General features: G+C 48.9%; 2 protein-coding genes across 5 annotated transcripts; one reads left to right on the top strand and one right to left on the bottom strand.

Annotated features, from left to right (window-relative positions):
- Window positions 1–15: 15 nt before the first annotated feature.
- On the top strand, window positions 16–15,345 carry LOC120686801 (nodulin homeobox-like). Of its 3 annotated transcripts, none has more exons than XM_039969010.1 (17): window positions 16–292; window positions 1,508–1,633; window positions 1,701–1,856; window positions 4,656–4,739; window positions 4,839–4,964; window positions 5,783–5,998; window positions 6,156–6,287; window positions 6,388–6,483; window positions 6,584–6,745; window positions 6,855–7,143; window positions 7,224–7,346; window positions 7,434–7,503; window positions 7,677–7,737; window positions 13,638–13,745; window positions 13,835–14,299; window positions 14,392–14,426; window positions 14,578–15,345. In XM_039969010.1, the coding sequence occupies exons 2-17, from the start codon at window positions 1,508–1,510 to the stop codon at window positions 15,116–15,118; spliced, it is 2,790 nt and encodes a 929-aa protein (XP_039824944.1). In that variant the 5' UTR covers window positions 16–292; the 3' UTR covers window positions 15,119–15,345. The 3 variants fall into 3 exon arrangements, with proteins under 3 accessions (XP_039824944.1, XP_039824946.1, XP_039824945.1); XM_039969012.1 differs by having other exon boundaries at window positions 31–292; window positions 4,822–4,964; XM_039969011.1 differs by lacking the exon at window positions 14,392–14,426 and having other exon boundaries at window positions 77–292.
- A 3,241-nt stretch (window positions 15,346–18,586) lies between these two features.
- On the bottom strand, window positions 18,587–19,328 carry LOC120686802 (putative defensin-like protein 80). Of its 2 annotated transcripts, none has more exons than XM_039969013.1 (2): window positions 19,131–19,328; window positions 18,587–19,046 (listed from the first exon to the last, which is right to left on the bottom strand). In XM_039969013.1, exons 1-2 carry the CDS (start codon window positions 19,222–19,224, stop codon window positions 18,841–18,843), a joined length of 300 nt encoding a protein of 99 aa, XP_039824947.1. In that variant the 5' UTR covers window positions 19,225–19,328; the 3' UTR covers window positions 18,587–18,840. The 2 variants fall into 2 exon arrangements, with proteins under 2 accessions (XP_039824947.1, XP_039824948.1); XM_039969014.1 differs by having other exon boundaries at window positions 18,587–19,031; window positions 19,131–19,324.
- Between the last annotated feature and the right edge of the window lie 6,736 nt (window positions 19,329–26,064).

Here is a 26,064-nt window from a genome sequence, read left to right as displayed (position 1 = left end):
CCGAACCCCCTGCTGGTGGAGCGTCGCCCTAAAAACAAAACAAGCCAGTCCACCTCGTCGTGCTCTCTCTCTCACCTTCCCCTCCCCTCGCCGGCCGCGGCCGAGCCCGCCCCCCGCCTCACGCCCTCCCCTCCCGTCCGCCGACGCGAAGCTCGCCGCCACCCGCCACCTGCCCGACGGCCTCTCCCTCCCGCGGCCGCTGCTGGGCCTGGGCTGCTGCGGAGCGGAGGGAGATCCGCCCGGCTCGGGCTCCACCGCGCCACCGCCGCCGCCGCCGCGGCGCCCGCCGAAGGTCAGTCTCCCCCACTTCCCCGGCGCTGCCCGCGCCTCCCTCCCACCCTCCCCGCGATCCGCCGCTCGCGTGCTGCGTGTGGTACAGTGGTGCGTGCCTGCTAGTGGCAGCTTGCTCCGCTCGGGGCTAGGTTTCGACCCGGATTTTGTCCGCAGCTGCATTCCGTAGCTTGTTGCTCCTAGGTGCCCCGTGCAGTCTTGGTTTAAAAATACCAGCTTGGAAAAGTTTTCTCCAACTGTTCGTCGCTTGGAACCACTCTGAGGAGTGCGCAACCGCCTCCATTTCCCGCACCGGCAGGCGGCAGATGAGAATGAACAGCGGAGGAGGTGCTGACCTGCTGAAGATATATATTTTTTTTGAGCTCTTAGGGTTTTCTCAGTCTGCTAGAAAATGGTCAGCGTGCCCCTGTACCGGGGCCCCCACTGTTTCACATTCTCTGTGCATGCGTACATAGAGTTTGGATGGATGTGGTTGGGTGTGAGCAATCAAGCTCATGCGAGTTACTGCACTGTTTATCCAGAGCTTGTTTAGTTGTTTACATTAGTGGTTCTTACTGAATTCCATAGGAAGTTAATGCAATGTTGAAAATTTGCCGTTTCCCTCAATTTCCCTGAAGATATTTGTTACCTAACATAATATAACATGGAATTCGAGGTAGTAAAATTTGGCTAGGTGCTTAAATCTTCCCCTGTCTTTTGTGGATGGGAATGAAGACTGACTAGTTAAAGATTTATTGCAGTGTACTCAAAAGATGTTATTGAGCTGTGTGCTAAAGGGCCTTAATTTTTTGCCTAGATAATCTAAGGGCTGGGCCCTAAAAGAGCCGGGCTCTAGTCTTATACAATTTTGAGCTAAAAAAATTAAGGGCCAAGTAGGATTGTGAAGAGAGCCTTAGGGCCATGGCCCATTACCACCATAGAGGCTGTGTGCTTGGTGAGCACACTTTACATGACACAATGATTGCTTCCTGCATTTCTTTCCCATAATGGATCTTATAGCTAGTAAATATATCAGTTCTTATTAGATACTTTTCAAATAGCATAGATGCATATTGTTTGATCTGCCAGAAAGTGATGTTTTTTGGCCACTTCCTGACTGTACAGAATAGAAATATTTGTTTTTAACTTCTGGCTGATAAAATTAAAATGATATTTCACTATTGAATTTTCTTGACCTTGCTGGATCACAAGAATTTCCATGTTGTTTTGGGTTCAGATGATAGACATGGTGTCTGCTATTGAAGAGCTTAGTGGGCTGACTAGTAAAGAACTTAGTGAGATGCTGAAGGAGTCGGACAGCTTTGTTTTGCAGTCCAAGGCAGAAGATGGAAGTCCAAAGCAGGTATTTATTTTGGAATGTTTACATATGTTTCAATGCCCGTTTCCCTGACATATGTTCTTCATTGTAGGTGGACATGGAAAAACTTGTGTCCTCACTTCCTCTTCATCTCCTTGCTGTATGTTTGGAGCTTGGGCAAGGCTTGGATTTGGCATATGTGCTTCGTGGTGTGCGCTTTTTGCATAGTTTGTCTGAGTTAGCATCCCGGCATACTAGACTGGAGCAGGTTACTCCTTTCACTATGTCACATGAGTTTCACATCTAGCACCATCCTTTTATTTCTTATGGAATATGGATTACAACATGCTTTGAGGATTTTTGTTTTATTATTCCATTTTGAAAGTTAGCTAGTGAATCACATCACCCAGATAGGACACTTGTGAAATTCTTATTTGTTTTTCATTACGATTTAAACTAGCTATCAATGTGCCTGAACCGTGACCTTTGTTTCTTTTGGGTTTCATCTCTAGCCTACCCCAACTTGCTTGGGAAAAAAGGCTATGTTGTTGTTGTACGATTTAAACTGAACGAATTTAAGTTATTTATTCTGAGTGTTAGAGTATATTTGGTAGTTTAGATATTGTATCAGGACTGCCATACATATCCGGTGGGGTTGCCTTGCACCCCAAGTTTTGTACTCTTATATATACCGGCCGAGGCCTCAAGCTAATACAATCCATCCATTACACCAATTCTATCCATTCTACATGGTATCACGAGATTAGGGTTTGAGATCCTAGGCTATCTTCCGCTACCCTAACCCTAGCGCCGCCGGCGCCCCTCCTGCCTCCTGTGCGCCGCCGGCCATCCCCCACAGCTCCCATCCAGGGCGCCCCCTCGACGACCTCCTAGCGCGCCCTCGGGGAGGTCCCCCATGACCTCCGCCGGGGGCAGCGCCCTCCATCGCAGCGGATCGAGTTAATCCGCCGCCATCCTCGCATCTAGCAGCAGCAGATCGTGACGTACCTCGTCACCGCGGCCATGAAAGCTGTTGTCGACGACCCCGATCTGCGCTGCCGTGGTGGCAGCCGCAGTCTCCTCCGGCGTCCGTGCCCTACCCCGTGTTGCCGTGGTGGCAGCAGGGGCCCCGACACAGCGCGTCGACCTCGTCGCCGGCGGCATGCATGATGGCGCCGCCCCTTCACCGCGCGGGCTCCAGCCGCCTCTCTCCGCGCGGGCTCTAGCCGCCGCAAGGGAGGGAGCCGCCCGGCTTCAACCGCCCCCTTCGCGGCCCCTCCTGGCGGGGAGCCGCCCGGCGCAGGACCTCCAGCGTCGCCGCAGGGAGCCGGCCGTCCTCATCGTCGTCCGCCGTCCCTCTCTCTCACTCTGTTTCTTCCGCTTCAGATGCTGTCGTTGACCGTGACGGGAGAGAAGGAAAAAGAGGAGATTGAGAGGATTGCGCTACGCGCACCCAGAGGTGCTACACGAGCTGCTGATGATTTGTTTTTTTGGTAATTCCTCTGTTTTTTACTCGAGCACTGCTCGAGATTGAGTCGCCCACCGCCCGTCGACCGCATGCCTCTACTTCGACATCAACATCGACTTCACCGGCCTCTTCTTCGTCTACGACTGTGCGGCATAGCGACATGGACGATGCCCTAGGGGACGTCCATCTGTGCCGCCAACCACGTCGCCTCGTCCGCACGTCGATCTTCGCCGGCTCGTCGTCACCTCCACTGATCGGTACGCCTCCACCAACTTCGCCCATCGTCGTCTCGCCTCGTGCATACTCAGTCTGATCAGCCGACATGCACGATCCACCTGGCTCCCGTGACGTCCGTCATTGTATTGCGCGCCTCTTCCCCGAGTATGGAGGGTGGTCGCTGCTTCGCCTCTTCGGGCAGCAGCGGTACCGTCCGTGGTGTTCCTCGTCGTCCACGCCGGCCACTTCGACCGCATCTTCAACATCGTCTACGACTACGTCAGTGCGCGCAAGTGCGCACATGGTCTTCACCGAGCTGTTCGAGTTCTTCGTCGCCTTCTTCGAGCTCCGCCGCCGCGTCCTCCGGATCATCAGGCCTTGCGCCAGATCGTCCGGGGTTACCTCGTCGCTTTGTCCAGCACCACCTCGTCGCCATCGTCGCCGTCCACTTCTACCCCTTCGTTTACTCTAGCAACTGTGGGCTGCATCGGCATCTTCTTCCTCGCCATTCTTCTGCGCCTGCGACCGTCGTGGAGGCCTTCTCTGCTGGTCCCTCAGACAACGGCATCTTGGTGGTGCCCTCTCCCTCGCACGTCCGGTCTTGGCAGCACCGGTGCGTGCCATCGTCCCTGATGCATTCACGGGTCTGGCAAACCCGGGGATGTGTCGCTCGATGGTGTGTCTGCATCGACTGCGGCATCGACTCTCTCTTCGACTGCCTCGACGCGTCACCGTCTTCGTCTCCGTTATGCCTCCACCATGGCGCTTCCTAGTGCGCCCGCGGCTTCCTGTGCGGCTCCTTACCATCGGCGACCTCGACAGCTCACCATCGACCACGGCTACCCTACGCACGACTTCCTCGACCACGGCTACTTGCTCCAATTCGGCTTCTTCGACATCGGCACAAAGGGCTACCATCCGCATGAGTTTCTCGCCGGTTCTCTCCAGTCGCAGCATCCGCATTGCGCCGACGCTACAACTGCAGGGGGATGTTAGTCCGTCTGTTCCTACCTTCGGCTTCTCCTCCAATCTCACCGTCTGCAGTGCTCCCGCTGTGACTGCGGGGGGATGTTAGAGTATATTTGGTAGTTTAGATATTGTATCCGGACTGCCATACATATCCGGTGGGGTTGCCTTGCACCCCAAGTCTTGTACTCTTATATATACCGGCCGAGGCCTCAAGCTAATACAATCCATCCATTACACCAATTATATCCCTTCTACACTGAGGCTATTTGGAATGTAATGGAGCTCCTTTGTTATCCTTCGTCTTTGGTTCCAATCAAGCCCAACTTGTTTAATATTTGGATTTTTACGTTATGGTTAATTTATTTTAGCCAAATGATGAGCGCTTAGTGTAACACATATATTATTTCCATGCAGATTCTTCTCGATGATGTCAGATTATCCGAACAAGTCATGGACCTGATATTCTTCCTACTTTCTATTCTTGCTCAGAGGAAGAAGGTTGCAACGAGTTCAACCAAAATATATATTCAGTCCTGTGTGCTCCACTTCAAATTATATTTGCTACTAATTCTGGCAACAGCTGTTGTTTTAAATTAGGAGAATAATGTTGGTGCTTCTCCACTTGTACATGCGTCACTTGTAGCAGCGAGTCTTCATCTGTTGACAAGTTACTTCTCCTCCCAGTGGCATGAACTTGTCCATATTCTTCTTGCACATCCAAAGGTAACATGCGTCTTTATCATAGGATCACTCTTCAGTATCTTGTGATGTGTTAATTTTATCTGAAACATCACTTGTGAATTTTCCAGCTTTCCTTTTTATTTTGCTTCCTGATCTGCTAAATTTATTTATGCCATCTTCGCTTACAGCTTCTCTATTCTAAGTTTATGTTTCAACAAAGTTTGGTTCTTTGGTTTATCCTCTTTATGAATTTTGAGTGTTAACCTTATTCTGAGGTTCCATTCAAAATTCCTTTCAGCTATCCGTGTGTGGCATTTTAGTTATTCAGTCAGATCAGCAATCGCTCTTGGCTGCCATGATAATTGTGAATCCAAACTTTCTGTATCAGAAAGTCTTGCAGTTGACTTGAGACTCTTTTTGTGCATTGGATTTATTCTGCTTGAATTTTGTATACCTACATACATGCCTTAGCAATGCCATTAAAACTTAGTTTGTTTGTCTGATCTATATTACATTGTAGTATACTATAGTATTATAGATCCCTTTGTAATCTTACTGGTTTGGTACAGTAGATCCCTTGGTAAACTAATAAGAAAATATAGTTTATGCTAAAGTTTTGCTGTCTATTTGACAATATATGTTCTGTGTGTTATGTAAGACTGATTCATGTTTTTGCTTGTGTATGCTGTTCTGAATGATTCTATCTGAGAGCATGTTTTGTCGTTTTCTTAGCCCTTTGTGTACTTACTCATTCACAGGTATTCTTTCGAAATATATTACATTGCAATATTTATTTCTGCTTATGAATACTTATAATATATTATTTGTCTCCATGTTAACATTTAATGTTTCACGGTCAGGTTGATATCTTTATGGATGTGGCCTTTGATAGTCTGCATGAAGATGTGAGGTTGTTGAGTTTCAGATTATCATCAATGGGCTTTGGCTCCATTCCTATTGGTTCTTTGGAGTGTCGTCTTACTCACTTCATCTGCCAACAGTGCGAAGCATCATTGCAATTTCTTTTGCTGCTGTGCCAGCAAAAACTGTTTCGAGATCGTATTTTAAAAAATAAGGTCCTCACCTATCTTTCAAGGCATCGTTTTTATGCTATTGAGGGGAAAAAGAATACTTGGTGCCATTTCTTTTTTTCCCTGCATTTATGAGAGATCAGTATTGGCAACTACATAACTCTTGGAAGCTGGAATCTTAATGAATTTACCACTCATGCAGGAACTCTCTAAGAATGGAGGCATACTTTCACTTTCTCACACTATATTAAAGTTGGTTGTTCCTGACTGTTTGAAAGGATCAACTGATATTGTTGCTTCCATTTCCAGGCTCAAGGCAAAGACACTTTCTATTGTAAGTTAACCGCACATGATTTATCATAACTGGAATGGAGTAGTGCATACCTAGTATTGGGTTATTACTGATTAAATGTTTGATATAAACAAATACCCAGCTGTTGCAACTCTGTGAAGCTGAAAGTGTTTCTTACCTTGATGAAGTTGCCACTTCACCAAACAGCATGCAACTAGGGCAAACCTTGGCTCTAGAGGTCAGTTCTCATGTGGCCCAGGAATATATTACTTTGTATCTGCTGCTACTCAAATTTATGTTCAGTTTCTCCAAATTTTTATTTTGTATGATTGCTGCAGGTTCTTGATTTGTTGAAGACTGCATTTGGAAGAAAACAACAAAATACTTATGAATCCCATGATAAGAGTTACCCCATGGGATCTGTGCTTATCAGTGCGTTGCGTCTAGTTGATGTGTTTTCTGATGATTCAAACTTCAGATCGTCCTTTATGACTAACACTGTATGCATTTTACTTAGTAGCTACTTCCACTACCTTTTATGTCGCTCATTTTCTTTAGAATCTCTTTTGAAGCCTAGACAATGCTTTATTTCAATTTCAAATTTTGCAGGTTCCCTTTTTGACCCAGATTCTTGCAATTCCTCATGATGAGTTTGTTTTAAGTTGGTGCTCGGTCAATCTACCAGTGGTTGAGGAAGATGCAAATCTAGATTATGATCCGTTTGGTGCAGCTGAGGTGGCACTGTTAGCTTCTGATCATGCGTTGACTGAAGCTAAAGCTAATTATTCATGCCCTTTTCGCCCTAGCCTGCCTTCAATGGCATACGCTCAGACAAGAACATCATGTGTAGTGAAAATAATAGCAAATTTGCATGTCTTTGTTCCAAATATATGTGAAGGTCAGACTATTCTTACTTTTTATGAGTTCTACTAATTCGCGAGACATTGTTGAAAGCAAGTTCTATTGTACTATCAACAGAGCAAGAAAGGGATCTTTTCCTTCAGAACTTTCAAAAGTACTTGGTGTTGGGGAGTCCTAAACTATCAGCAGACCAGCCTGCTTCTAATGATTTTAAGGCCACTAAAGTTTGTCAGAACTTAGGTAAAGTTAGCTCTGCCATTTCTAGCTATCTGTTGGTTGAATATATTCATTAACTTACATGCCTAACCTCTTATTTGGATTTTGTAGGATCTTTGTCAGATTATGCCAAATCTTTGATTCCTAACTTATTAAATGAGGAAGACGTGCAATTGTTAAGGTGCTTAAAGCCATTTTTTTTCTATGTTTTATATTATATATCCAGCTGATCATTTTTTTGTTACATGCCTGAATTTTTTGTTCAAGTTTTGAATATACTTTATTGTGTACTGCTTGATAATTTACTGCTCTGAATGCTGTATAACATTTCTAAGCTTTTGTCTCTTTTGGCAGTGAGTTTTCTGATAAACTACAATCTTGGTGTAAATCACAAGCAGGACAGGCGGCACTACTGGTTTGTTTTCTTTACTCAATGATTATGAGAATAAGATATATATCAACAATACTGAAGTGTTACATTTTGTTGGCAGCCAAATCTCTTTTGTATCAGTACAGATGTTTTTTTAGCTATCAATTCATTAAGCTCTCTTTACTTGTGGGGTCGTTGATTGCTTGGATAATTGCATTGGGTGGTCAATTTTCTGTAGCAGTTTGCTTCAAATTCCTTTCTCAATCTGTCTTCAATTGTTGGATGTCTGTAGAAAGGTAGAGGGAATAGGGAAACACCGCACACCCTATCCGGGGGGGGTGACTTCTCATTATATAGCCAATGTGGCTTGCAATACAAGAAGGTGTACACGCCCAACATGGGCCGCCCAATATGGGCTACACGCCCAATATGGGCCTCAAGTATACGCACACAGCTATACATTCTATCACCCGCCCTCAGTCGAAGCATCAGGATTCCGGATGCAAAGGCTGGACCGAAAATCCTGAAACAGCTGCACAGGAAGCCCCTTCGTCATGATATCAGCGAACTGATATTGTGACGGCACATGAAGAACACGAACTTCGCCGAGAGCCACCTTCTCGCGGACGAAGTGGATGTCGATCTCAATGTGCTTGGTCCGGCGGTGGTGGACCGGGTTGGCAGCCATGTAGACAGCGCTGACATTATCGCAGTAGACCACGGTAGCCACCTTCAGCGGAACATGAAGTTCCTGAAGGAGTTGGCGCAGCCAGCAACACTCGGCGACCACATGAGCAACAGCCCGGTACTCGGCCTCCGCACTGGACCGGGACACCGTGGTTTGTCGTTTGGACGACCAGGACACCAAGCTGTCTCCAAGGAAGACGCAGAAGCCTGATGTAGAGCGGCGGGAGTCGGGGCAGCCTGCCCAGTCGGCGTCGGAGTAGGCGACCAGCTTGTCAACCGGCCCATTGCCGATGTGGAGGCCGGCTGATAGGGAGCCCTTCACATAACGAAGAATGCGCTTGATCAGCGCAAGGTGAGGCTCCCGGGGGTCATGCATGAACAGACAGACTTGCTGTACTGCATATGCGAGATCCGGACGCGTCAGGGTCAGGTACTGGAGAGCGCCGGCGAGGCTCCGGTACTCAGAGGGGTCGGCGACAGGAGGACCCTCTGTAGCCGAGAGCTTGGCGCGAGTGTCAACAGGTGTCGATGTAGAGTGACACTCGGCCATGCCTGCCCGCTGGAGTAGATCTAGCGCGTACTGGCGCTGGCTGAGAAACAGCCCGTCGGAGGAGCGCGTGACGGAGATCCCGAGGAAGTGATGCAGCTCTCCAAGGTCCGTCATGGCGAACTCGGAGTGAAGACGAGCTGTGATCCGCCGGAGCAGGTCCGACGAAGAAGCCGTGAGGATGATATCGTCGACGTACACCAGCAGGTAGGCGGTGGCACCTCCCTCCTTAAGTACAAAGAGGGAGGTGTCGGTGGCCGAGGCGACGAAACCCAGCTGGCGAAGGTAGGTAGCGAAGCGCTGGTACCACGCCCTCGGAGCCTGCTTCAGACCATAGAGAGAGCGCTGCAACAGGCAAACATGGTCAGGATGGGCAGGGTCGACGAAGCCAGGAGGCTGCTGACTGTAGACGATCTCCTCCAGGCGTCCGTGGAGGAAGTCATTCTTCACATCAAACTGGTGGATCGGCCAGTGTCGTGAAGTGGCGATGCTGAGAACGACCCGAATCGTGGCAGGCTTAACGACAGGGCTGAACGTCTCGCCGTAGTCGACGCCGTGCCGCTGGGTGAAGCCGCGAACGACCCAGCGAGCCTTGTGACGGGCAAGAGTGCCGTCGGAGTGGTATTTATGTTTATAAATCCACTTGCCCGTCACAACATTGGCACCAGGGGGCTTGGGAACGAGCCGCCAAGTGTCATTGTCGGCGAGTGCCTGGAACTCCTCAGCCATGGCAGCCCGCCACTGCGGATCCGCCAGAGCAGTCCTGTAGTTCCCCGGGATCGGGGAGGCGGCAGTAGCGACGAAAGCCATCTGAGCCGTAGGTCCCGAAGACGGGGTGAAGCCGTAGCGCTCAACAGGCCGCAGAGAGCCTGTCTGAGACCGCGTCACAGGCCGGGTGACCAAGGCCGGCGGTGGAGGCGGTGGTGGAGGTGCCGCCACAGGAGGTGCAGCTGCTGGACCTGCAGCAGCAGGCACAGGCGCTGGTGACGCAGCTGCTGGACCAGCAGCAGGTGGCGCAGGTGCTGGTGGAGCCGCAGGAGCCCTCAGAGTTCGACGCCGAGTGTACACCCGGAGTGGAGGGGGGGCGGCCGGAGCTGGGGGAGGGCCGGCCGGGGCTGCAGCCGGTGCCAGGCCGACAACCGGCCCAACCTGGAGGACAGCAGGGTCCTCGAAGAGCTCCTCCAGGTGAGCACGGGGGCGCGGCTGCTCAACGTCGACAAGCGACGGAGCGACCGCAGTAGGGGCCGCTGCTGCAGTGCGAAGCACCGGCGCGGCGTGACCTGAAAGAAGAAAATCCAGAGAGCTCGGGGGCGCACTGGATGAGTCAGCGCTGAATGGAAAACGGGTCTCGTCGAACACAACATGGCGAGAGATGATGATCCGCCGAGTGGTGAGGTCGAGACATCGGTACCCCTTGTGAGAAGAGGGGTAACCAAGGAAGACACAAGCTGTAGAACGTGGAGCCAGCTTGTGTTTGGCAGTGGCAGTCATGTTGGGATAGCACAGGCAGCCGAAAACGCGAAGATGGGTGTAGTCGGGTGGCTGGCGGTATAGCAGCTCATAGGGAACTCTGTTCTGAACAGCAGAGGAGGGGCACCGGTTTAGGAGGTAGGTCGCCGTAGCGAGGGCCTCGGCCCAATACTTGGGTGGCATGCCGGCATGGATAAGCAGGGTGCGAATGCTATTGTTGAGGGTCCGAAGAGCGCGCTCGGCTTTACCATTCTGCTGGGAAGTGTAAGGACACGAGAGCCGTAAATGAATGCCTCGGGATGCAAAGAAGGCGGCGAGAGCATTATTGACAAACTCAGTGCCGTTATCAGCCTGAACAGCTCTAACGGGAAGGCCGAACTGGGTCTGGGCAAAGTTGCAGAAGTTGGTTAGATGACTAGCAACCTCGGACTTGTGAACAAGAGGGAAAGTCCAGCAAAAATGTGTGAAATCATCAAGAACAACGAGGTAATACTGAGCACCCGAAATACTCGCTACAGGAGAGGTCCAGACCATAGTCACAGGATTCGGGGTCGATGCCTCGTCCCTCGACCCGGGAACGTCGTTCCGATTCGAGGGTCGGGGTCGAAGAGGGTCAGCGTCCCATTCAAGGTTGGATCGTGTCCCGGATTGAAAGGGGTCGCAGCCCCATTGCTAGCAGATTTAATTGGGATAAAGAGGTTAAGGACAGTGGATTGGTGTGGTTTTTGTTAGACAATGAGCTGAGTACGTGTAGTATGGTCTAAATGTACTCTTTCATATGTTTCTTATATGCTTGTGCAGATTAGTTTCTTCATTAGTAGCACATATATAGTTTTTGTCTTTATCGACCCGAAGATATCGACCCCGATGAATCAGGATCGCGTCCCACATAATAATTTATCGTTCCATAGATGTATACCCCTTCGTACCACAATTTTATAAAATGACGACCCTCGACCCTCGACCCCGTTCCTCGACCCGGTCGACCCAGGAATTTTGTGACTATGGTCCAGACATCACAGTGAACTAATTCAAAGGGCGTAGTGCTGACAGAATTAGAGGTACTGAATGGCAGACGCACATGCTTGCCAAGTTGACATGAATGACAAAGAGTTTGCCTAGATTTATTACACTGGATGGAAGCATTATTTCTAAGCAACTCTATGGTGGCGGCCCCAGGATGACCAAGACGCTGATGCCAGAGGCTGGTGGAGATGGCGAGGCTGGCGTGTGGAGCTGCAGGGCTGGCGGGGACGGTGTACAGGCCGTCGGAGCTATTGCAGCGAAGAATCACGCGACTGGTCGGGATATCCTTAACAGAAAAACCAAAGGCGTCAAATTCAATAGTGCAATTGTTGTCTTTGGTGAACTGGCGAACTGAAAGAAGGTTGCGCACTAGGGAAGGGACAACAAGAACATTATGAAGAGAAAAATTTGACGCGTGGGTGGATAGGTATGAGCTGCCATGACTGGAAACCGGGATGGTCTGACCATTGCCCACAGTGATGAAGGGATGAGAGGGGGGGGTGGCGGGAGAGAAGTATACCATCCGACGAATGCATGTGGGAGGTAGCGCCAGAGTCCATGACCCAGGAGTTGGAGTTCTGGAGCGCCATCTGGTTCAGGGCGGCAATGAGACCGGCCTGATCCCACATCTGCGGAGTGGAGACTTGCGCCGGGGCGAACGCAGTGTGCGCCTGGGGATTGGCGCCAAGAAGACCGGGAGTGCGCCCGCCCTGCCACCCACCGTGGCCGCTGGTCCACCCGCCCTGGCCGCCTTGCCAGAAGCCGCCGGCCTGCTGACCCGAGGGACCCTGGGGGGCGTACGGGTTGAAGCAGAACCAGGGTCCCATCGGGCGGTACTGGCCTCCCTGCGGGGCGCCCTGGGCGCCGGTCTGCGGGCCGCCATTGCCCTTGCCTCCTTGGCCACCGGATCGGCGACCCTTGCCACCGCCCTTGCCGCCCTTCTGCTTGGGCGCGCTGCTGCCTCCGCTGTCCCCGCCCTTGATGCTACCGCCCGTAGCGAGGCCCGCGAAGGAGGAGCGGCAGCAGAGACTGGTACAGCAGGAGGTGGTGGAGGCGACGAGGGCAGTGGCCGCCGTGGTCTTCGCGTCGTTGGCGAGGCGCAGCTCTTTGAGGGAGAGCAGCTCGTGGGCACGCGTGAAGGACGGAAGATCCGTGGCGTTGGCGATGTCGTCGGCGGTGGAGTCGAAGCGAGGGTTGAGGCCGCGCAGGAGGCTGAGGACGAGCTGGGAGTCGGAGATGGGGTTGCCGACCTGTCGAAGAGCGGCAGCCTTCGACTTGAGGCGCTGGCAGTACTCGTCGATGGTGGAATCCCCCTGCTTGAGGGTGTGGAATTCCTCGAGCAGGAAGACGGCGCGGGAGGCCGTGTTGGTGCGGAACAGGGCCTTGATCGCGACCCAGAGTTGGTTCGCGGTCTGGTTCTCGTCGGTGACGGCGAGGTCGAGGACGGAGTCGTCGACGGTCCCGAAGATCCAGCTGCGCACGCAGCACTCCGCCACGTCCCAATCTGGGTCGTTGGGCTGCGCAGCAGTGCCGTCGATGTGGCGGCGGAGGCTGAACTTGCCGCACAACGCCGTGAAGAACGAAGCCCACTTGGAGTAGTTGGCGCTCTTCATGTCCAGGGTCACGGGAACGTGAGCCTTGACGTTGACGGTGGTGTAGGGGTGGACGATGACGGCCTGTGTTGGTGCGGCAGGGATCACAGGCGAGGAAACGTCCTTCCCGGCGGCAGAGGAGGAGCTCATGGCGGCGGCCTGGATCAGATTGATCCAAGGGCGGCAGCCTGGAGGTGGGCGCGGCGCGAGGGGATCGCGGCACGAGGATTTCTGCGCCCTAGAGGAGGGGGCGCTGGGAGGGGAGAGATCTGCGCCCTAGGTCAGGGGCGCAGCAAGGGGAGGAAGGGCGGCGCCAGGAGATGGCGCCCTAGGGCAGAGAGGTGGGGCGCAAGGGGGAAACCCTAGCGCAGGGAGGGAGCGGAAGCGGAAGGCCGATCGTTGCCTTCTCTTGATACCATGTAGAAAGGTAGAGGGAATAGGGAAACACCGCACACCCTATCCGGGGGGGTGACTTCTCATTATATAGCCAATGTGGCTTGCAATACAAGAAGGTGTACACGCCCAACATGGGCCGCCCAATATGGGCTACACGCCCAATATGGGCCTCAAGTATACGCACACAGCTATACATTCTATCAATGTCCTCATTATGAATGTTTCAGGTGGTGCATACTGATTCTCCAGAAAGCAAGGAAGACATGAAGCCGGTGCAGCAGTCCTTGCCCACACAAGCAAGCACTCTGGACCCCAATATGAATAACTTGCCGAAGGTAAATAAGTAGTTGACTTCATCAGTCAAACATCATTGGTGATTGCGTTCATTGTGAGTTGGATTCTAATCAGAAGCTGGTGACAACAGGATGTGCAGAACATGGAAGTGTCTATACCAGTGTCCTCGATAAAGCCAGATGGAAACACCAAGGATGAGACTCCAAAGAACTGTGTCGCTAGAAATGGCAGTTTCCTGCAGAACGCAGTTGGTCAAGACCTAGTCCATCTTGGTGTTGCAAGGACAGCGAATGCAGGCTTTTCGTCCATCTCTTCTGGTGTTAATACCGGACACCAACGCAGCAAAATGGATCTTGATCCGGCATCCAGCAGTGTGGATCATTTCAAAACACCGGAACTCTCAAAAGAAAGCAGTCTCCAGGAGGACGAGAAAGGAGACAGTAGTATGTATGATGAAAGGCAACCTAGGAGAAGGAAGCGTACCCTTATGAATGATGATCAAATAGATGAACTAGAGAAGGCTCTAGTAGATCAGCCTGAGATGCACAAGAATGCAATTTTATTGCAGAATTGGTCAGAGAAGTTAAGTGTGCAGGTATAGGTCTTCTGATTTGGACATTCTCTTGTTAGGTCTGACTACTCTCTATGCATTTCTCATTCATGAAAAATACGGCCGTGCTTTTGTAGGGCCCAGAGATCACAGCATCACAACTTAAAAACTGGTAAAACTGTGAATCTTCTTTAGTTATTTGTCCTTATTTGAAGCTACTTTCTTCAATTCTTTTTTTTAAGTTCACTTTCTTCAACTCTATAACACTGTTTTTATGTTTTCCATCAACAGCTATTTGTAACAGCATTTTCTGTAAATTATAGGTTGAACAATCGGAAAGCTAAACTTGCTCGCATTGCGAAAGAAAGAGGAGTACCATTTGAGGGGGAGAATGCTGATAAGCCATCTACACCAGCTACTCCCCATCTTGGTGAGTCCTCTGAAAGTGCAGGGGAGGACAGCTATATGCCCCCTGCAAGGGTGATGAACGCAATATCCAAAGGCAGACTGGTGAGCCCAGATGGCAATGAGCTAACATCGCAGGCTGAGTTCTCCCAGAACATGATGCTGAGCCGCCCATTCACAAGGTCCTTCTCATTCGAGCCTGGCCGCCTCGTCTCGCTGGTCGACGGCGATGGGAAAGAGGTTGGCAGGGGTAAGATCTTCCAAGCCCCGCCGGTAAAAAGCTCCGTGGAGACCCGCCTCTGCGTGGTCGACGTCACTGAGCTCAGTATCGAGAAGTGGAGGGAGCTCCCCCACCCCTCCGAGGCATCCGGGAGGACGTTCCAGGAGGCGGAGGTGAGGAATGGTGGTGTGATTAGGGTCCCGTGGGATGTCGTCAGGCTAGCACCTGTGACACAGTAGGCAAGAGGCAGAAACTCTTCATTGCTGCGGTGGAGGCAGAAGCTTTGGATACCATACACAGCCGCGCAGGGCTAAGCTTTGGTCAGAAGCTCAAGGGAAAGCCAGCTGCTTAGCAAGTGACTAACTTTGTGTAAAACATGTCATTAACGGTGACTGTTGTATCATCAACTGAATGCTGGACATGTTCACTGAGTTATGCGAAGATGTCTACCAATGTTACTGCTGGAGTGTGTGCGTACTGAGTCTTTGCAGGGAAGTTCAATACTCCTTTTCTTTTACCTCATTCAGTTATATATATATATATATATATATATATATATATATATATATATATATATATATATATATATATATATTAACCTCATGCTAGGGCCTCCAGTGGAGTACTAGAGTATAACATGGTACTTTGAGAGGATTTCACTGATCGATGGAGATGTTTGAGAGGATTTTACTGATTGATTTGATATTAGAGAGGATCTCACTGATCGATTGAGATATTAGAAGAAACCAAAGAGGCTGTTAGGATCGTTTGTGCGTCAAATAAGTGGGAGCAGTCTGTTACGATCCTTTGTGCATCAATCAGTGGTAGCAGTGCTGCAGTTCTTGTCTACTTTGAAGCCTTTACCATCTCCAAATTGTGTATTACAAGGACAACATTCGCATTGAATTTCCGTAGCGAATGATGTACTATGAGAGGTAGTGGTAGGTCAATTCATGAATTCCTTCCCTAGCTAGCTCATATGCAGTTTAAAATGAAATATATAGCGCCTTCTTTTTGAAATTATGCTGCATGCTACCGTCAATAAAATATAATGAAAGTCTATATTAGTTGGAACATTTTATCAAACAAAATTTGATACACATCTTATTGAACAACGGAAATCTCCTGCTTGCAATTTCACTGTTGAAAGAAGATCCATAGACGTTACAAAGCTGCAAATTCCAACTGTTCGTGTGCTACGATTTTTTTTCTTTTCACAATAGTAAAACATGGTTAGCTTAGATCCTGGCAGTTCATCACTTTCGAGTAGACTCAGAACAAAAGTCAATGAAACAGTACAACCATGTTGAGCAGACAGCAGACTCACGAAATTTGACTTCTCATCTTCAGATCCTGTGAGCTCATTACTCGATCTCGAGCCACAAATGCAAATTGAATGCACACAGGTTATGAAAAGGAATATGGACTTGCTTAACTGAATTCTTCAGAAAGCCCCTCTCCCTTTCTATTGAAGAACAGGATACAGGAGAATTTTCCCGTGTCTGTGGTGTTGCATCCTAATTCACTTCCAGCAAAAGAGGCCACCAGTTCAGCATGCGAGCTTGGCTGCATCCTCTGCTTCCTTTCCTTGGCCATAGTCAGTGACACCAAGCCTCGACAGACGGTGCTGATGACCTGCAAGGAACACATTGCTAACCTGGTCTAACACTCGAGAAATTTGTGACTGACTACTATATCCGAGCAGTTCATAGCTTGTTGGTGAGCTACTACAACTGATCATGCAAACTAAATGTACACGGAGGTCAAAGGAATGCAAAACGCATGGATCAGTTGGCGCTGTTGCCTATGAACTCGGAATTGCTGAGCCTGAGCATATATATAACCTCGAGGCAAGGGTTGCTTTAGGAGCAACATGAGGATCACAAAAACCTTGGTACATTTTTCCTTGGTGAGGTTTTGGGGAAAACAAAAGCTTGAAAATGTGCTGGAAGAAGTGTGCATGATCGCCGATTGTAGTTCCACAAAACGGCTGGATTTAAATCTCACACAATCATCAATTGCACTCAAAGCTAACCTTCGCAACAAGCAGTAAAGACATGAATTTGAAGGACTGGTTCTATATGCTAACCTGTATCATAGGTTTACTACTGATCACTTGATGTCATGTAAATTTTATCAATTATCTTTTTCCTGCCAAAGTGTGCTAGCTGTGTGTCACTTCAAAAACATCGCGATGGGACAATTACTCATAGGGTAGGGGTTATTAAAAGTTTAAAACCATGGATATGTATATGGATATTCTGCAACACTATATTTGTCCTCTCTGTTCTGATTTATTCTCAAAAGGTTGACCATGCTGGGTATCTTAACGTCATTGTTTCAGTGGATTCAATCTAATATATGATGGATTGTAGATTTGTTATGATAGAAAACTTAAAACAAAGAGGCCACTTGCAAATTTCATTATTCATTCGAAGCAAAACTTAATTATTATTCGCTTCAAAAAGTTGCAACCAGCTTCTAGTCGTCGTCTGCGTCTGGCAGCACACACACAACCCACTCATGGACGTGTTCGTGGTAGCGGTGGAGTGTGAAGCCGAATCAAGCTTCAGGGAGACCCACTGATACCTACGCCTGCAACACCCATAAGGTCAGCACCAAGAGAAACGCTCCGATCCAGAAGCAACAATCATGTTTCTCAAGCTAAATTAACAACTGCAAGGCTCATGAAATTTGTGTTCCAAATACTAGATGTGGTTAGTTCATCCCATGTTGGCGAGCTAATAAAGCAATGACTACACATGTAAACTGAATGTACACTGATGCAGAGACCCCATTTGCATGTACGATCACTGAGTACTGATGATCACATTCACAGGAACACCGTGACATTTGTGTTGATAAGCTGGTGCCGATTCATGTGAAATAGCTGAGAATGCGTGTTAGCGCTCCACCTCTATATATCTACCTCACGCTACACCTTCAGGTTTCTGCTTGAAGGGAAAAAACGTTACCATGTTACTTAGATCATTTCGGGTTGGGATATTAGAGGAAACCAAAGAGACATCGACAAATCTTTCAGCATCAATTTGTCGGTGAAAGCCTGCTGCATGAACCACGGGTGTGCCATGAATTTCATTTGGCCATAGTAGATCAATCTCTTGCATAATCTTATTTGCTCTGAAACATTTATCATCTCCAAACAACAAGTTGAGCCAGTGAATCACAAGAACTATCTTGCAAATACGGTTTCTAAGATATGAAGTTCAATAGAAGAAAATGCATGGTGGTGTATAAACAAGCGATGACAATGAATTATGGATTTTGGGTTTTTCATTTACCGGTTACCATGCATTTTAGTACTACAATTTTCATGAATCCAATGTGCAACTATGATGCAACATTTTGTATATGTATATCATGTTTCTTTGCTAGTATGTTACCTCAGCTTATGCTTCTTGTGGATGGAAGTGATTGTATTGTTTGATCTGCATGTTGGACAACTAATGACTAAGGTTACATGTAAATTTCTTCATTTATTCACAACACTTGTTGGCATGTCACTTCAAAATGATGATGTTTAAACCACGAAGCTTGTGAAAAATCTGGGCTAAAATCCTTGCATGTCACATCTCACTTTTAGTCAGTTATTAAAGATTACATATACTTTGATAAATTAAAATCCATCACGCTGGGCATCTATAATTTCTTCACCACCTCTATTGTTATGAGTCACTCGACACCGGTAAATGGAAAGACTGAACGGTTATAGGCAGATATCACATATAATGCACTAAATACACTAAAATAGAGTGGTTACAGGTAGACATCGTGAAAGAAACGAACAGAGTACTAAACAATAAAAATTTTTATTGAAAACGTAACCTTTCCCCACGGAAACTCACTATCATACACCGGAGTCGAAGCAAGGTAGTTTATTTCTTCATGCAAGCACGCACGCACGGACGGTTGGTAGTTACTTATGGATCATCTTGTTCGTTTAGCTATCAGCATCATCAGCTAGGCCGGCGCCGGGGTTGCAGCAGCAGACGTCGCCTTTGACGTAGCCTCCCGGGTGGCCGCCGTACCAGCACCAGGTGTCGCAGTCCGGCGAGATGTCCGGCGGCCCCACCAAGGGGTTGCACTGCGGCAGCTCCGGCTGGAGAGCTGCCATTGCTTCTTCCCCTGCACCTGCAACACGCCCAGCTAATAAGCTATCTTGTCAAACTTGCATATCGTTTGCAGAAGAGATATTACTTATCCAGAATGAGATGTTAATTCTAGGTTCACCTGCAGAGGAGAAGGGGTGGAGGAGGACGCCCAGGACGAGGACGAGGACGATCTTGCCGGCCATGGAACGGAACTTGGCTGACATCGTCGTCATCTCCGGCCAACTCCGTGGATGCAAAAACTACCCAAGCAATGCTAGCTGACGCTGAGAAGGTGTGTGGTTGTTGGTTTCTGTGGTGCAGAGCGTCTATATACAGCAGAAATGATGCATATATAAGAAAAAAGATACATACACGGTACACAGGCCGTACGCTGACATTCATGCAATCATGTCGAGGACAAAGGATGTTATGACTGTCCATTCAATTCAGTCTCTCCTCGTGTAGCACCGTTTTTACTGGTGAAAAAGTTTAGGTTTTGGCATTGTAGCACATTTCGTTGTTACTTGACAAATAATATCTAATCATAAACTAATTAGACTTAAAAGATTCATCTCATACTAATTAGTTAGACTGTGTAATTAATTATACTTTTCAACTGCATTTAATGTCTTATGCATGTGTCGAAAATTCATGTGACGGCCTGATACTGTAGAAATTTTTTTGAGAACTAAACAGCCCCTAAATTGCAAAACACATTTGTAGGTGACTACGTGTTGCTCTGATCCTGATCGTACTGTCGCGCTCTAGTTACTGCTGATCGAAGTGGTTGGTGGTGGGCGGTGGCGTTCTGTACTTGTGTCTCTCGCCGAGACCATTATGTGTGCATGGCTGCAGCCTGCAGTCGTTGGAGCTGACAGACTCCTCGTGCTGCACCTATGTTCATGTAGTTGAGGAGAAACTAATGTCCAAGCCAGTCATGCTTGGCCACGCGCAAAACGTGGTGCTCCCTAATAATTGCATCTCGGTCTGGATTAAATCTGTAATTTGTACTATTACCCACGGTAAATATAGGTTGAACGATCGGCCAAAGTACGGTAAAATTTAGCATGATTACTAACTTTTTTCCTGCCCTTTTGCAGAACCTCAGTTGCATTGGACATCTTTTCATACTCATAAAAAAAGTGAAAAGTCCGGTTTACACCCTCGAACTATCGCAAAAGTCTAATTTTCAACCTTGAACCATGAAACCGGACAACATAGGCCATCCAACTGTCAAAACCGGACAAATTTGGCCCCTGGGGTGGTTTTGAAGGTGATTTTTCATTTTGTGAGAATTAAAAATATTCAATTTTACACTAAAAAATTTATAAGTAATTTATTTTAAGAAAAAAATATGAAATGGGTATCAAAAGTTTTCTAAAAATATAACATATCTATTGTCACATGACTTGTGAGCTATTCAGATCTATTTTTTATGTTCATAATATTTGGCTACTTGCAGTTATGCCTATTATTTTTAATAACTAAGATTCAAATGGAGCAATAATAGATAGGTTATATTTTTTTTAAATTTTTTTTGTACTAGTTTCATATTTTTCTGATTTAAAATGAATTAGTTTTCATTTTTTAAATCTAATTATATTTATTTAATTTTTTTAGAAAATACAAAACCACCTTCAAAACCACCCCAAGGGCTAAATTTGCCCGGTTTTGGCAGTTGGATGGCCTATGTTGTCCGATTTCGTAGTTGAAGGTTGAAAATCAAATTTTTGCGATAGTTCGAGCGTGAAAATTGGACTTTTCCTAAAAAAAAATCTGGTAGTCCCTCTTTTTCAAACTATAGTTCACTCTAACCCTGTCTTGTCATAAGTCCAACTACTATAAGTTCAACTAGGTTTATCGAAAAATTTACAATACCAAATAAATACAATATAAAAACATATTTTTTGGTGGATTCAATGAAACTAATTTGAAAGTTGATGTTTTTTCTAATTATATTTTTCCATGCTTGCAGGATTTATGAATAGGTAGCCTAAAGGTTTACTTTGCAAAAAGTGGTGTCTTATTTAATTTGCTATGAGTAATTTGATAGCGGACCGGCGTATGGTATTGCTTACTAGAAGGTTAACTGTTAATTGATGGGCTGGTACGATTTACAGTTTATTATAAAGGAACAAGTCCATTTACCTCTCTGAACTTGTCAAGGAGTCTGAATTACCCCCCCTAAACTACAATACCGGCAATAGAACCCCCCTCAACTCTCAAAACCGGACAAATCACCCCCTGGACTGTGTGGAGACGGTTTCCCATGGTGGGCCCCACCTGTCAGTCTCTCATCTCTCTCTTTTCTCTCTCCCCCGAGCTCACCAGCGGAGTCAATGCCGGCGTCGCGTCCCCCCCCCCCCCGCCGCTAGAGTCCTCCGCGCGCTGCCTCTCCTGCCACTGCCGGTTCCTCCCCGCCGCCCGAGCTCTCCTCCTCGTCGCGCTCGCCCCGCTGCCCGAGCTTGGGCTGCGTCTGCTTCGGGGCGACGCGCGAGGACTTGGGTCCGGTGGCGGAGCTCGAGCGGCAGGGTTCGATCGACGGGGCGACGCGGCAAGCAGGTGGAGCTTGAGCTGCAGGGCGAGGCTGCTGACGACGGAGCTCGAGATGCGGGACGAGGCGCGACCGGCGGGCGGAGCTCCAGCGGTGGGGCGATGCGGCCGGCGGCGGAGCTCGAGAAGGCGTGGACTGGCGGCCGGTGGAGCGTGGGCGCGGAGAGGGGCGGGCGGGTCGGCGGCGTCGAGCTGGCGGAGGAGGGGTGTGCGGCCCTGCTCGCCGCCGGCCCCCCCCCGGCGCCCGGATCCGCTCGCCCCGGGCCAGCCGGAGCAGGGGAGGGGGGCGTGCCGGGAGCAGGGGAGGCTCGCCCTCGCCACGCGCGCTGCTAGTGCCGCCGGGATCCGCCTCGCCCTCGCCGCGCGCGCCTCCACCTCACCACACCTCCGCGGCCTGCTTGCGGGATCCGGCGCGCCGGCTAGGTTTGGGGAGGAACGGCCGACGGAGGGAGCAACGGCACCATGGCCGGCGGACGGCGCGGGGACGAGCGAGCCGCCGCAGCTCCGTGCCCCCTGCTCGCGTCGCGTGCGCCGGGAGCAGGAGGGGCCCTCGCCGCCGTGGCCACCGCGGCGGCCGCCCGCCGTGTCCTCCACGGTGGAGAGGGCGAGCTCCCGGCGGCGCCTGGCGAAGGGAGCAGGGGAGGCGCCGGCCCTAGAGAGAGAGACTGACAGGTGGGGCCCACGGTGGTAAACCGCCTCCACACAGTCCAGGGGGGTGATTTGTCTGGTTTTGAGAGTTGAGGGGGGCTCTATTCCCGGTATTGTAGTTTAGGGGGGTAATTTAGACTCCTTGACAAATTCAGGGGGTAAAACGGACTTGTTCCTATTATAAATGATCTGGTAAGGTTTAGATTTATTTGCTGCAATCGGAGCTCTGCTCCGAATGTTCCATGTGTTCACCAGTGATAAAGAATTTGCTCCAGAAATACAATTCTAGTATATATGTTTACATTTAGATGAATTGCTTGCATTTCTGGTTGTGGACAGAACAACATGCTTGATGTTGTTTTGTCGTCGAAAGATGTTAAATTAGCATGATTATTGCTCTGTTGCCTTACAAGCAGCTCTCTGGATGCAAAACTCCATGTTTCTGTAAACGTGAGTCGCCAGAGCAGAGGTGAAGCATGATCTACTAATCATGCTAGTGGTATGATCGATCATCAACTGTTGGGATGAGAAGGATGGGAGCCTGACGACACACCATACACATGAGGAAAAGCTTCAAGTTTGCTTGCTTTACATAGTCTCGACCGAGAGTTCAGTTTGACACTTGACACTTAACATGGGTCAATCTCTCCTGAGAACAAATTGCATTCTGTCCGAGATGTTGTCGTGATGGACACCCGTGCTGCTACAGCTTTCACGATGCTCAATGGCGGCGTGGGCATGGAGCTGCAACAGCATAGGCGATAGAAACCATAGAGGAGATTCGTGCCACCACTACCAGCACTTCATTGGCGCTTTTGTCTGGATGTAAGACAGAGATGTATCATGTATGGTTGTTTCATTTTGTGGGTGTGTAGTTTTAGGCCTGTGCAAGCTGCGCAAGAAAGAAAAGAGAGGTAATAAACATTCAGAAGCTGGCCAGTTATATTGCTATTTAATTCAGTGACCGCATACTTGTATTCAGCCAGCATTACGATTTACGAATTTGCAGAAAGCTGTAGTACACAAAAACTGACGAGCGAGCTCTCCCAGTAACCATTACAAATGACACTGCCAGAACTGACCGGCGACGACCAAGAAACCAGACTGAAAACTGTCGGAAGACAAGAACAGAATGACGTTCGCAGCAGATCAAAACGCGCAGAGGCGTCTGGTCGTCCATCGCTGCAGTGGTGTTTTGAAACTGGTCGTCCAGACGCGCGAGTCCCCGACGCCGTCGACGCACGACGAGGAGATTCAGAACGAGATGCATGCGTACCTCCATTAGCAGTTTCAGTTTCTCATGATGATGGTCGTGCAGCTTCTTCGGAACATCATATTCAAACGGAAAGATATATAGGCATCTCTGCATATTCTCTTCCTCCAAAGGGTCTAAAGTTTGTGACGATGAATTGCGTAATCGCAGCCACAATTCGGTTGTGCTCGCATGGTATACTCCAGTGGACCATTCAAGAACCTGAACCCTCACAAACATTATCTGTCATCTCTTAACCTGCAGTTGAATTTTTCAGTTCTCGAGTAGGAGCATGTATGGTAGAGCCTGAAACCTCACAAACATTCATATGATTATGCCAATGATGTTTACATACTGTTTAACCAAAGTTGAGCCTTGTTCCAGTAGTTTTGCCGCAGGTGTCATGGTGTCTTAGTACTGTCATGTGCCATCCCTATAAAAAAAAGTTGCATATGCCATCAAGGATGTGGCTTGGGCTTCATACCAAGTTTCACGAAGTTCACACAAATGAAGCAGTGCAACAAGCCAACCATGCATGTGGCGTTCTAGACCTTCATGAATACCAAACTTAGCCACCATGCATAAACTTTGATGCTCTCTCTTGGCTACATGTATATAAATAAGACCCCATAAGAGGTCTCCCAACACTGCCACTAGTGTTATATATGCATTACTCTGTAAATTCTTTGGTTCTTAGTTTTGATAGTTTGAGATATTAGACTAAATCAGACCAGCTGCTCGACAAGCATAGGTAATGGATATGACTTCCATGCAGCCTTTCCACGGTATGTTTTCAATAATGACTTCAAGAAAGTTTCTTATCATTGTATATGTAAAGCTAACATGTTAGGATCCTCCGTGCAAGGAAATTGATAAAACTCCTACTTTCTTTTCTTTCAGAACTAGCTTGAGACATTAGAGAAAACTGAAGCAAGTGGAAAGACATTTGAGTGGACAAGATGTTGGGGTCTATCAGCAATGAAACCAACGGTTAGTCTGCGGAAGGTGTCAACGATGTCTTGTGGCATAGCGTGGCACTATACCTAGAAAGGGAGAAGCATGCACATTTGGAAGAGCTTGAGGATGGATTATTTTTTTTGAACGAACGGCATGAGAGTGTGCCTATTTCATTCATATATAGGATGGATCATTAAGCTCTGTGCAGGTTCAAGGAAGAGATTAAGCAAGAGAATGAGCTTGATATTGTTTGCTACAAGTACTTGAGTTTAATTTCAATTTATACTCGAGTTCAATTTCTTCTTGCTATGGATAAATGCATTGATGATAAAATCATAATACGAAACAATATTTACTTGTTTTATTCAAAATGAAGTTTTCCTCTATATTTTCAATTTGTAATAAATGAACCTGGAAGTTGAGGAGTTGAGCTGGCACTGCGAGCATGATGAAGCGCCCCATCTCCGGTCTTGCAAGGGCCACGTATGATCTGTCCTGCTCTGTTATGAGGAGTAGGAGATGCAGATTTGTGTAGCTCGTCTCATTTACGGTTTTACATAAAGATTTCTGTCGCTCTGTGTTTTTTATGTTTGCAGGCAGCTTGATACGGTCATACTCAGGAGATCAGAGCACATTTGAGATGCATTGTATTCTGTTGTTATCATCACTAATCCTGACAATGTGTACATATTGAGCTCAAATGGTATGCTGCAGTGGACCAATGCCTCACACGCACATAGCCACGTACCAGCTCTCGGTTCTGCCTGGCAACACAAAGTGTCAGACAGGCACACACATCAAAAGCCTGAAACCAACAGAAGGAGAGCTCACAGGCAGTCTCGGAAAGCCAGCGGCCAGTCACAACTCACAAGGACGACTCATCAGATCAGTGACTTTATTGGTTGATTCTGGTGGACGAACAGGCACTCTCAAGTCTCATGTAATCTGCCGTTCCTGCTGCTGACAAACACGTCGCTCAAAAAAAAGGATCAATGGAACTTGCACCGCAAGCCCGGTGGCGGCGGACAGCGACGAGGTACGAGGAGCTTGCGGCAGCCGGAGCCGGCCGGCGAGCCGTCTCCTTGCCCGTGGCGACGGACGCTTTTGCCCAGAACGGATCGCGAGAGCTCCTCTGGACTGGATAAGTATCCCACGTCCTCGACGGCCGGCGGGCAGCCGGGCACTCGCCGTCGAGCCCGAGCAACGCCCGCGCCTGGTTGACGAGGACGGTCGAGATGCTGACTTGCGCTCCGTGCTCGATCTGATCCGCTCGTTTTTTATCCGACGGCTCCTAGGTTCCCCACAGGGGTGGACGGTATCTCAAATACCGTCCACCCCCAGGTGGGTGTTTCGTTGGCCGTCCGCCTACGCTGCACGCGCGTTCCGTCCAGGTCGGATGGCACCTTCTTCCATGGCCACGACAGCAGGCAAGGAGAAAGGAACGGAGCTCGGGCGGCCGGAGTTCAGCAGGACGGCGACCTGCATGGGCTACGGTGCAGGGATGACGGCCGACCTGCTGCCGCGCTCCGCTGCGTCAGGCGAGGGCGGCGACGAGTCCAAGCAGGGAGAGACGCGTCGGCCGGCCGTTGCCATGCACGGCCACACGCGGCGGCGGCGCAATTGTCCGCGAGCGCAGGGAGTGGACTGAGGAGGACGGCCGCGT

The sequence above is a fragment of the Panicum virgatum genome, chromosome 8N, assembly GCF_016808335.1.
Source record: "Panicum virgatum strain AP13 chromosome 8N, P.virgatum_v5, whole genome shotgun sequence".
Taxonomy (NCBI): Eukaryota; Viridiplantae; Streptophyta; class Magnoliopsida; order Poales; family Poaceae; genus Panicum; species Panicum virgatum.
The sequence above is the reverse complement of the archived record's forward strand: the minus strand, read 5'-3'. Positions and strand labels throughout refer to the sequence as shown.